This window comes from Meles meles, chromosome 9 (assembly GCF_922984935.1).
Source record: "Meles meles chromosome 9, mMelMel3.1 paternal haplotype, whole genome shotgun sequence".
Classification (NCBI taxonomy): Eukaryota; Metazoa; Chordata; class Mammalia; order Carnivora; family Mustelidae; genus Meles; species Meles meles.
Window position 1 is genome coordinate 96,307,347 of NC_060074.1, and position 12,402 is coordinate 96,319,748.

Sequence of the window (12,402 nt, forward strand, 5' to 3'; positions counted from 1 at the left end):
CTAAAGTAGGGAATACTCATCTGTTTCATGATAGGAAAATACAGCATATTCCAAGAGATTAGAGGTAATTTTACCATGGGGGTCTTCAGATACCTGGAACCAAGTTATTACAATGATACTGCTTTTCAGTAAGTTGCACCCAGGGGACAATGTAACTGTACACCAGTTTGCTCTGATGTTACCTCACTACAGCCTTAAGATGTATAATAGTGTGCAGGTCTCAGTAGCTGCTTAACATTAGAAAGTTCAAGAATTTGGAGTTGGCATAGAAAGGAAAAAGCCACAGTCAAGTTGTCATGTTTCAGAATACTTTCTACCCTCAGTCATTCTTGTGCCATTTAGATTCTGATAACTTTCAACTTTATTATATCTCCAGTCCTTACCATTCCTCTGACACACATATCCTGTTGTCTACTCAACAGTTCATCTTGGTAATCTAATGGATACAACCTTTGTATCCATTTGTATCCAACAAAGGTTGTATGTTCAATGCTTGATTGTCGTCACCAAACCTACTTCTCCCAAGTCTTTCTTATCTCAGTGAATGGCATCTCTTCCATTTTTTAATGTTTAATTGCATAAGCCAGTATCTTAAGATTCATTCTTTTTTTTTTCATTTTATTTTATTTTATTTATTTTCAATGTTCCAGAATTCATTGTTTATGCACCACGCCCAATGCTCCATGCAATACGTGCCCTCCATAATACCCACCACCAGGCTCATTCTTGACTTCTCTCTTTTATTTTTACATCCACATTCCAATTAATCCACAAATCCTACTGGCTGTTCTTTCAAAATGTACCTAAATTGATCACTTCTTACACCTCCACCTCTACCACTCATCTGTACATCGTTGTTTTCCTCCTCGTCTACTGCAGGTGCCTCCTCAATGTTCTTCCTGCTTCTGCTCTTGCCCTCTACAGTTTATCCCCTATGAATCAGAGTAATCTTTTTTTAAAAGGCAAAATGTTGCTTCCCTCCAAAGGATTCTAAGAAAATCCAAACTCTGTGCATTTGCTTACGAGGCTCTCCATGCCATAAGGCTCTCCCAGCTGCCTTCCAACCTTATTTTCTACCATTTTCCTGACTTAGTGCATGTTAGTATCATTAGCTTCCTTGTTCCTTCTTTTTTTTTTTTTTTAAAGATTTTATTTATTTATTTGACAGAGAGAGATCACAAGTAGATAGAAAGTAGATAGAGAGGCAGGCAGAGAGAGAGAGAGAGAGGGAAGCAGGCTCCCTGCCGAGCAGAGAGCCCGATGCAGGACTCGATCCCAGGACCCCGAGACCATGACCCAAGCCGAAGGCAGCGGCCCAACCCACTGAGCCACCCAGGCGCCCCTCCTTGTTCCTTCTTAATTACTTGTTCCTTCCTTATCTCTTATCTCAGGGCCCTTGCTCTTATGGATCACTTTGTTTAAGAATACTCTTCTTCCAGATTTTCTCACAATTCCCTTCCTCATTAAATTTGTGTCTTGGGGTCACCTGGGTGGCTCAGTGGGTTAAGCCTTCGGCTCAGGTCATGATCTTTGGGTCCTGGGATTGAGCCCCACATCGGGCTCACTGCTCAGCAGAGAACCTGCTTCCTCCTCTCTCTCTGCCTGCTTCTCTGCTACTTGTGACCTGTCTGTCAAATAAATAAAATCTTTAATAAATTTCCATCTTGCTCACATGAATAGACATTTCTCCAGAGAAGAGATACAAATGACCAACAGACACATGAAAAAAATACTCAACATCATTTGGCATTGGGGAAATAGAAATCAAAACCACAATGAGATACTGCTTCACACTGATCAGAATGGCTAAAATGAATAACTCAGGAAACAACAGATGTTGGCGAGGATGCGGAGAAAGAGGAACCTCCTTATACTGTTGGTAGGAATACAAACTGGAGCAGCCACTCTGGAAAACAGCATGCAGGGTCCTCCAAAAGTTAAAAAAGATAACTATTCTATGACCCCGCAATTGCACTACTAGGTATTTTTCTAAGGGATACAAACATAGTGATTCAATGGGGCACATGCACCACAGTCTTAATAGCAACAATGCTCGCAATAGCCGAAGTATGGAAAGAGCCCAGATGTCTATTGACAGATGAATGGATGAAGAAAATGTGGTGTATATATTACTCAGCCATCAAAAAGAAGGAAATCTTGCCATTTGAAATGACAGTAATGGAACTAGAGGGTATTATGCTAAATGAAATAAGTCAGTCAGAGAAGGGCAAATACCTTATGATTTCACTCATATGTGGAATTTAAGAAACAAAACATATGACCATAGGGAAAGGGAAGGGACCGCTCATGATCCTGACCACACCTGCTATTCTTTCTTTTTGCTCTTTGGTTTTTCAGTTTATGACCCCTATCTTCAATTTTCAGTGGATAGAATTTACTTCTATAGGTGAATAAGAAAGAATAGAGAAGAGAAAATTTAGCCAAGTAGTAGAAACCAAAATTCATCTTGAAAATAGGCTTAGAATATATAATGCAGCGTAGAAAATTGTAGATATAACATGCTAATATGTGCCTAAGATTTATTTTCTTGTGCTTTAACATAGTATTCTTCTAATCTCTAAAGGCCAATTTTAAGATTTATTAGTAAGTAGGGAAGTCATTGGTAAGTCATTTGCCATTTTGCCCTCATTTTTGAATGGTTATTCTAACTATCTCCATGGGTGGACATGGGGAACATTTCTGAAGCTCTAACCCTCCTGCATACCCATGTGCCATTGGCAGCTGGAGAGTCTTATAAAATCAGCACTGGCCCATGTTCTCAAGCACATTTGTAGACACCTCTCTCTGGATTAGTGCTTTAACATTTGTAAACTGTTCTCAGGCAAGCTTCTTAAAATTTTTAAAGTGGTTGACTTTGATCATTAAAATATTAACTTGGTTTTATTTTTATTTTTTTCCAGGTGTATGGTGGCTGATGAAGTAAGTGTTTTCATGATTTTTATGTCTTTTATAAAATTCCACAACCAATTTTTAGTGTCTGCTATTTACCGTGTATTCTTTGTCTTTCCGTATGACTATATGTCTATATACAGAGAGAGAAGGAGAGGGGACAAAGAGAATGAGAATGAATGTGTCTCTGTTTGTGCATGCACATATTACACACATGCAGATGTGTACTTGAAGCATATTATTATTAACATTAGTGATACAATGTTACTGTTGTTGGCAGAGAAAGCATGATAGGCTTTAAAGTTCAGCCTCAGATGAAACTGAACTCTTTCTTTTGATCATAATACTGCTTGCTTAAAAGTTGAATTTTTAAAAAATTGCTCTAGAAGTTATTGTGAATTGTTCCATGTGAGTGTGAAACATAATATTAAAGTACTGTTTTATTTTATTTTATTTATTTTATTATCACTAAACAAAACAATTTGATGCATTTAAGTACGCTGTACTTACATATAATATTGTTTTCTCGCTGAAATGGATGTTCTTATATAAAGCATTATACTCTTTACATACATTCTCAGTAATGTGAATCAGTAAGTTCTAATTTTTATTCAGTTTGAGAAACGTGGTGCTGTTTTCATGATGCCTTTGAAAGTAACAGCAAACGTTTAAAAAATAGAAATGAAGAAACGTACTGAATTTTAAAAAAAAAGATTTTATTTATTTATTTGACAGAGACACAGCAAGAGAGGGAACACAATCAAGGGGGTGGAAGAGGGAGAAGCAGGCTTCCCACTGAGCAGGGAGCCTGATGCAGGGCTTGATCCCAGGACCCTGGGATCTGAGCCCAAGGCAGCCGCTTAACGACTGAGCCACCCAGGCACCCCACATACTGAATTTTTTAAAAATAAAAGTGGAACCAAAGAGATTCTCTTGATTGACTGTCTTAGCTTTAGTTAAAGACTCACAAGTGGCTTATCTCCACAGTCTCTTCTTTAGGGAAAAAATGAATTACAGTGTAATATGAACAAGAATGCTGTACAGGGTTACTTGGTTTATGCTGATTTATAATTACTGAAGTTTTTAGTTTGAACTCTTTATTCTACAAGCATTTGTTTAGATTTGATGTTAGGAGTTAGAAACATAGTCATTGCCTATGAAGGACTTCAACAATGTAATTGAAGGGACAAGACATAGACATTTGGGAAACAACAGCAATTTCTGTTTTGGAACAGGATGAATTCCAAAAGCCTCTTCATAAATTAATAAACTTGTTAGTCCAAAATGACTAAAAGAGGTTCACGTTTTTTGTCCCTGAGTGTTTTTCACAAATAGGAATGTAAACTTACCCTTCAACCTTCAAAACCCAAAACTAGGCATAACCATTTTGTATAATATGTATAAAATGTATTTTTATACATATATTTTACAATATGTATAAAATGTATCTGTGGTACATATATGGATGCAGGTGTGTATTTATATCAGTTTTTTTATGGTAGTCCACTTAAAGGTTTTATTTATTTGTTTATTCTAGAGACAGAGTGCGCATAAGTGAGCAGGGAGAGGAGCAGTGGGGGAGGGAGAGAGAGAGAGAAGGAGAGAGAATCTGAAGCGGACTCTGTGCTGAGCACAGAGCCCAACATGGGACTTGATTTGACAACCCTGAGATCAGCACCTGAGCCAAAACCAGAGTCCAGCACTCAACTGAGCCACCCAGGTGCCTCTATATCAGTGTTTGAACAAATCAATTTTATGTCCATACAGATGATACTGTGTCAGGTAATGGCCATCTTGATAATCTCTCTATAAGTGATTGAGAGGGAAAGTCTTAACAGCTGTGTTACGTCATTCCTACCTTGTTCTTCACTTTGATGTCATGGAGACATCATAGACCATTTGAAAGGGGCCTTAAATCTATGGAAGTGTCCATGGATTGAAATAAACATTTGATTGGACCCTTAAGCCTCCTTAACTTTTCTTCAACCAGCTCCTGCTTCTCCTCAGTTAACATTAGACTAAGGATTGTATGGACTTCGTGATGAACCTTTAGACAGTAAGTTTTTCATTATACCAACTGCTTTTCCTCATTTCTTACTATTTACAGTTTCACAGCACTTGTCACGTGTTGAGTGATTTCAACACCATTCTTACAACAGCATTCTTATTTCTTAATTTAATAGATTTAAAAGAACTATTTAATATCTCCTCAGCACTTAAAAAAATCAACCCTCCACTTTGTGTCCATCATAATTACTTCTCTCTTTTCACCCACATTTTAAAGACTCAGTCTTTTGCACCTGTTTGACTTTACAGGGTTATTATGTTAAATCCTATCAGTGATGTTAATTTTGAAAAAAGAATCCTCGGGGCGCCTGGGTGGCTCAGTGGATTAAGCCGCTGCCTTCGGCTCAGGTCATGATCTCAGGGTCCTGGGATCGAGCCCCGCATCAGGCTCTCTGCTCCACAGGGAGCCTGCTTCCTCCTCTCTCTCTGCCTGCCTCTCTGCCTGCTTGTGATCTCTCTCTCCATCAAATAAATAAATAAAATCTTTAAAAAAAAAAAAAAAGAATCCTCAGTGGTGTGATACACAAATGCAAGATCATAGCTCACAACCTCTAATATCCTCTGTTAGCAGTAGGCTTGAAATGCCATTTTTTTGGAATCTTACTAAACTAATGTGGATGAAAGTTAGTAAATTAAAAGTGTTGAAGTAGAAAGAACTTGTATATATGTAAATTATGTGAACTCTGGTTTTGACCTTCGTTCGGTTTCTTAATACTGTTCTCCTTTCCTTGTTCTTATCACAAAGTGGTAGTCAAGTCAGAGAAGGAAATGTAGTTTATAATTTAGAGGTCAACCACCTTTTTCTGATTTTTAAATTAAAAAGTGTGTTTTGATATGATGAATATTTGACTTATCAAATAGCTGAAAGCCTTAGAAAGGCAATTTTACATCTCTGTTATCAAACCTCCTTTTTTAAAATGCTTGAATACCCATTTGGAGTATTGTGTAATTTAGCTGTCTACTGTGATTTTTCTTCCCTAGCTTTAGAAACAAATGATTTCCTTCAAGTGGCATTACTCCCCCTTCCAGTATTTCCCACTATTATCTTTCTTCTGATGTATTCATTCCTTGTGAACTTACATAATCTATCTATAGTATTTACGGTAATTATTAACTTTAAATTGGAATGATGACTTAAATTCTGTTTAATTTTAATTATGTGATCATTGTGTATTTCAGTTGTAAAATTAAATTTCAGAGAACAACAAAGCTGCAACATTTAATAAAATTAACTTTACAAACTGTTTTGAAATACTTCCTATTCATCCTTCTCCCCCATCTTGGTTTAATGAATTAAATGTTGTTTCAAGAACTGTGTAATGAATATACAGAAACTCTTATGAATTTGTGTTCCATAAATACTGGATTCAGACGACAGTCTATAGTCAGGCTGTTGCACTGTTACCTTGTTTTTTAATAATTACTTGTAAACCACTTTGTCCTTGTTCTTCAGTTGAAAATTATTGCAAGTGTAATTCATTAAAAAGTTGTAGATGCAGGGGCATCTGGTGGCTCAGTCAGTTAAGGGTCCAACTCTGTTTTGGCTTGGGTCTTGCTATCCAGGTTGTGAGTTCAAGCTCTCCATTGGGTTCTACACTGGGCATGGAGCCTACTTTAAAAAGTAATTGAAATGTGAAAAATAGTTTCACATTAACACAAACCAGGTATTTTAATAAGATATCCATGAAGAAAAATATTAAAACTACACATTTCCTAACTTATTTGTCAAGTATTTAAAAACTGTTGTTCTCAGGGCATCTGCGTGGCTCAGTTGGTTAAGTGTTTGCCTTCAGCTCAGGTCCGAATTGGAATTCCTGCTTAGTGGGGAGCCTGCTTCTCCCTCTGCCCCTCCTCCTGCTTGTGCTGTCTCTCTTTCTGCCTGGGTAGCTCAGTGGATTAAGCCGCTGCCTTCGGCTCAGGTCATGATCTCAGGGTCCTGGGATCGAGCCCCATGTCGGGCTCTCTGCTCCACAGGGAGCCTGCTTCCTCCTCTCTCTGCCTACCTCTCTGCCCACTTGTGATCTCTCTCTCTCTGTCAAGTAAATAAAATAAAAAATTAAAAAAAAAAAAAAACTTTCTAAAAAAAAAAAATCTTTAAAAAAAACTATTGTTTTCTGTAGAAGTATAGTATTTAGAAAATTTTACAATGTTCATTTTTACTTAAGAAGATGGGATTAATATCCTGGATTTACATAATAGCCTAATGTTGTGTCATAATGGACAAAAGTATCAGTACATGGATTCCGTCTTCACTTGTCTACAGTATCTATTATCAAAGCCAGAAAATTCCTACTTTCATCTTATGTAACATTTTTTTGTTAGTACTCTATTTTAGTCCCCCATCCCTAACACACACACACACACACACACACACACACACACACTTTTTTTTAAAGTTTCCTCCTTCCTGTTACTTGAGAAAACATTTGTGGCTGGGTGGGGGGTGGGAGGTATACCAAATAAAGCATTGCTTCCTTCCTTTTTCAAAAGAAAAGGAAACCATTTGTTAAGCTGACCTACTTGGTTTCCCTTTGTGGCTATTTTGGGACACATTAATAGATAAATATTTGGAACAAAGGCCCTATAGTCATCATTATCAATGCTTTTCTTTTGGCCAAGGTGCTTCTCTGGAAGAGGACTTTGGAGGGGAGAGGCTGTGAGACTTCTTCCATGTTGGTAGAAGTATTTCTACAGGCAAAAGTCAAGTTTGAAAACTGTTGTCAGTTTCTCTGCAGGCAGAAATGTGTAGGTGTGTGGAAAGAGTGAAGGACCCCTTTTGAAGGTTATTTTTGCTCAGAAGATCTTAAAATTGGTACTGAGATATAGACTCTGCCAATATTAACTTTAAAGATTTGAGGACTAAGAAATTAAAATAGACATGAAGAATTTTAGCTTTTCTTTTTTATAAGCCTACCCACATTTGACAAAGTGAGCTGAGATAGCAATTTTTATTCCATTGGTATTTACAGATCTTAAATTTCCTTTACCAGGCCCAAGCTGAATTACACTCGCTCCTTGAGCTCTTTACAGTTTTGGATTTATAACCCTCCTGTGTCTATAGATCCATTTTGTTGAGTGGTTGAGCTAGTTAAATAGTTAATATGTTACACCTGTGTGCCAGATTCTGTTGTAATGCTTTTCATGTATTAATTTACTTCATCCTCACAACAATTCCTATGAGATGGTATTATTATTATTATTATTATTATTATTATTATTATTCTCATTTTATAAGTGAGAAAGCTGAGGTACATAGAGGTTAAGTAAATTGTCCAAGAATGTACAGCTAGTATGTGCTAGGAACGGAAATATTTGACCTGAAGTAATCCAGCTCCCAAGTCTCTTTATCAATTACTATTCTATATGAAGTCTCCAGGTGTCAGACTTTCTATATTTAGCAACAAGAGTCGTTAGGACAGAAAAATCTGTAGGACATGGTACTCAAATGAATGAAGCTGACTGTTAGAATAAAGATAATGGCATAAAAATTTTGTGCTGGTGAGAGTATCTCTATTCCTTTAAATCAGTACCATTTGCCTGTTTCCTTCCTTTCCTTATTTCTAAGGCTAGCCTCATTTATTTTAATATCCTCTTTAAAAAATAATCTTTTTTTTAGAATTTTAGAATTATTTAGGTTTTAAGTTTGTAGCATTATTATATAGTACAGAGTTCTTGTGTACCCCATATCCAGTTCCCTATTATTGTCATAGATTAATATGGCATATGTGTCTTAATTAATGAACCAATATTCATGTGTTATGATTAACTAAAGACCATACTCTATTTAGGTTTGCTCAGTTTTTTGCTAATGTTTCTTTCTGTTCCAGATCCCATCCAGATACCCATTGCATTTAGTAGTCTTGTCTATGGAGGCATCTGGGGGTTGTGAGAGTCTCTCAGACTCTCCTTGTTTTTGAAGACCTTTATAATTTTAGAATTAATTGTTTAGTATTTTATGGGATGGCCCTTAATTGGCATTTGTCTGCTGTTTTTCTTATGATCACACTAGGGTAATGTATTATGGGGAGGAAGGTCATAGGGGTAAAGTACTTTTGTTATTACGCCAGATCAAGACTTACCATCAATGTGACTTATTGCCATAGGTGTAATTCACATGTCTTGATATAGTGTTTGTCAGATTTCTCCACTGTAAAATTACTATTTTTTCCTTCCTTTCCATATTGTATTTTTTTTTGAAAGAAAGTAACAGGGAGTTATACTCCATTTCCTTAAAAGCAGGGTAAATCCATAAATTATTTGGAATTCATTCATTCATGCATTCACTTTATCATTTGTTTATATCGTATGGACTCCTTTTTATGTTTCGGATTATTATCCACTGCTAATTTTTGTTGTTGTTGTTGTTGTCCTCGTCGTCGTTGCTCAAATTGTTCCAGCTTTGTCTAGGGGGAGCTCTTTCTATTCACTCCGGTGTCCTTTTGACAAACCCCCCTTCATTGTGGACTGTTAATGTTTGTCTGTGTTGGTTTTTTTGAAGGGTTTTCGTTTATATTTTGAGCATTTTCTTACTTCTTAGAACTATAGGATGATCCAGGCTCATCTCATATATTTCTTGCCCCAGTCCTAGAATCAGCCATTTCTCTAAGAAATCCTGGCTTCTCTTTATTGGAGAATGGTATTAGAACCAGCATCTACAAATTAGGTGTGTATTCATATTTACTGGGGTGTCATTTCTTCTAGATCCTTTCAGCTGATAGAGCAAGGAAAAATGTGTGTGTGTATACACACATACATACACATACTTACAAATATTTTTATATGTAACCATCTGTTCATACTTATGTCTCCAACTCTAATTATTACCACATAGTTAATTGTAGCCTCTTCCCCTTGCTTATCTATAACCTCCCATTCTGTCAGTAAGAATCCTGGCTTCCACCATCTGTCATCCATTTACTTAATTGTTCAATCCAGTATGCATGTATGGTGATTTCAGTAGTGTTAACCTGTACACCCAGAGGAAAGAAAATTGTCAACTGGAACATAGTGCTTACGTACAGTTCCTTTTGCCATTATTCTTACAGATTCTACTCAATTCTAAAATTACTTAGCTCAGCATCTTATTCCTCTACTTCCTTCAGTGAGAGCGTTTCATATTTAGTGATACATTTAAATTCTTTTATCCCATTCTGCATTCCATCATGGGGATCCCCTGACTATCTAACTTTTTAAAAAAATTATTTGTGGACATTAAAGTTTACTCTCTGTAATGTAAAGTTCTATGGCTTTTCACAAATGTTTGATGTCTTGTATTCACCATTACAGTATCGTACAGAATAATTTTACTGCCTTAAACAATTCCCTTTGCTTCACTTATTTAAATCTTCTCAAGCCAATACCCCTAGATAACCTCTCATGTATTTAATGGCTATTATTTTGCCTTTTTAAGAATGTCATGTAATTGGAAGGACACAGTTCACTGATTTTTCAGACTGGGTTTCTTCAGTTAGCCATATGCTTTTAAGATTCATTTGTGTGCTTTTGTGGCTTGGAAACTTTTCCTTTTTATGACTGAATAATCCATTTTATAGATGTGCACAGTTTGTTTTTCCAGTCACTAAGATAAAGTGATAGCATAGTTGCTTCCAGTCTTTGACAATTATTAAGGCTACTGTTACTGTTCACATGTAAGTTTTTGTTTGGGTAAGTTTTTAAATCAGTTGGGTAATTATCTAGAACTGCAGTTGCTGGATTGTATAGTTTGGTTAGGCTCCTAGAACTGCCTTAAGGAAGTTTCACAAGCTCTGTGGCTTAAAGGAACAGAAATTTAATCCTCTCACAATTCTGGAGGCTAGAAATCTGAACTCAATGTGTCAGGACGTTTGGTTCCTTCTAAGGGCTCTGAGGTAGAATACGTGTGATGCCTCTCTTCTAGCTTCAGGTGATGGCCAGCAATCCTTGGTGTTTCAGGGTTTATAAATGCATCACTTAATTGCCACCCCCATCTTCACACGCTGTTCTGTTTGTTTATGTCTCTTCTTCTTTTATAAGAATACCAGTTAGATTGGATTAAGGGCTCACCCTGCTCCAGTATGACATATCATATTAACTAACTGCGTGTGCGATGACCCTATATCCAAATAAGGTCACATACTGAAGTACTGGGATGTTACTTAAGTATATCTTTTTGGGGGGACACAAATCCATAATATATGATAAGACTGCATTCACTTTTGTCAGAGGCTGTCAAACTGTCTTCTAAAGTGGCTGTACCATTTTGTATTTCTACTACCAATAAATGAATGCTCTTGCTCAGCAACATTACTAATAGTTGGTATTGTCAAATTAATTTTTTTTAATTTTAGCCATTCTACTCTGTGCAATAGTGTCTCCTTTTTATGTTAATTTACAATTCTCTACTGACATGATGTTCAGCATCCATTTGTATATTTATATGCCATCTCTCTATATATTTTTGGTGTGGTCTCTGTCAGTTCTTTTCCTCGTTTTTTTAAAGCTGGATTGTTTCTTTTTTTGTTACTAAGATTTAAGAGTTCCTTGTCTCTTTTAGTTCCAAGTCCTTTATCAGTTACGTGTTTTGCATGTATTTTCTCCCAATTTGTGGCTTGTCTTTTTATATTCTTAAAGGTGTCTTTCATAGAGCAGAAGTTTGTAATTTGAAATCTAACTTACCAATGTTTTCTCATTGATTTTCCTTTTGGTCTTTTATCTTTTTATGCTGTGGTATCTGTATTACATTGTTCTTTTTATGATGAATGCCTTTCCTTCTGTATCCCATTCTTTCCCAAGTCCATCAACAAAATCACCATTCAAAATCACCATTCAAAACATTCAGATACCTCTTATTCTATGTCACCATCCTTGTACCTCTTAGTTCTTCTGAACTTGCATTTCTACTATAGTTTAAATTATATTCTGTACTCATCTGCTTCTCTCCCACAGACGGGAACTCCTAGGACTCAAGTCATATCTATCTAATAGTATCTGGGGAATACGTTTCCTGTTAATGCTTTATGAATGAATGAATGAATGAATAAATGAATGAGAGAACTTCTTTTCTCTTATTAATGTTTCTGTTGTCATTGACTTGAAACCATTGGAACGCATCAAGTAACATCTCTTTATTTGGACAAGAGGAATATCTTGTCTGCCAGGCACCAGTACTTTAAATCAGGTCCACAGCCTATTATCCACCATCACTTATTCTAGGCACAGGGGTAATGGAGAAAAGATGGAATCAGGGGATCTTATAATACACTTTATTAAAAAATTTAGGTACACTCTTTTTGCTTTCCTTTAAGTTATCTTTTGGTGTGATTTTTTTTTTAACCTAGAATACTAGCAAAGTACAAATGCAATTGATTGCATCTTTCAATTTTAAAGAAGTTTACCCTGATTTCTTTGAAAGATGATGTAATTTTGTTGAGGGCTCCTGCTATTTCA

General features: G+C 36.3%; 1 protein-coding gene across 5 annotated transcripts in view; it reads left to right on the forward strand.

Annotated features, from left to right (window-relative positions):
• ZRANB3 (zinc finger RANBP2-type containing 3) overlaps positions 1–12,402 on the forward strand; it is a 317,775-nt gene that overhangs the window by 127,063 nt on the left and 178,310 nt on the right. For all 5 annotated transcript variants that reach the window (XM_046019609.1, XM_046019610.1, XM_046019612.1 and 2 more), the window contains one exon: positions 2,922–2,940. In XM_046019609.1, the coding sequence (XP_045875565.1) occupies positions 2,922–2,940 (19 nt within the window). The remainder of the gene's footprint in view (positions 1–2,921; positions 2,941–12,402) is intronic.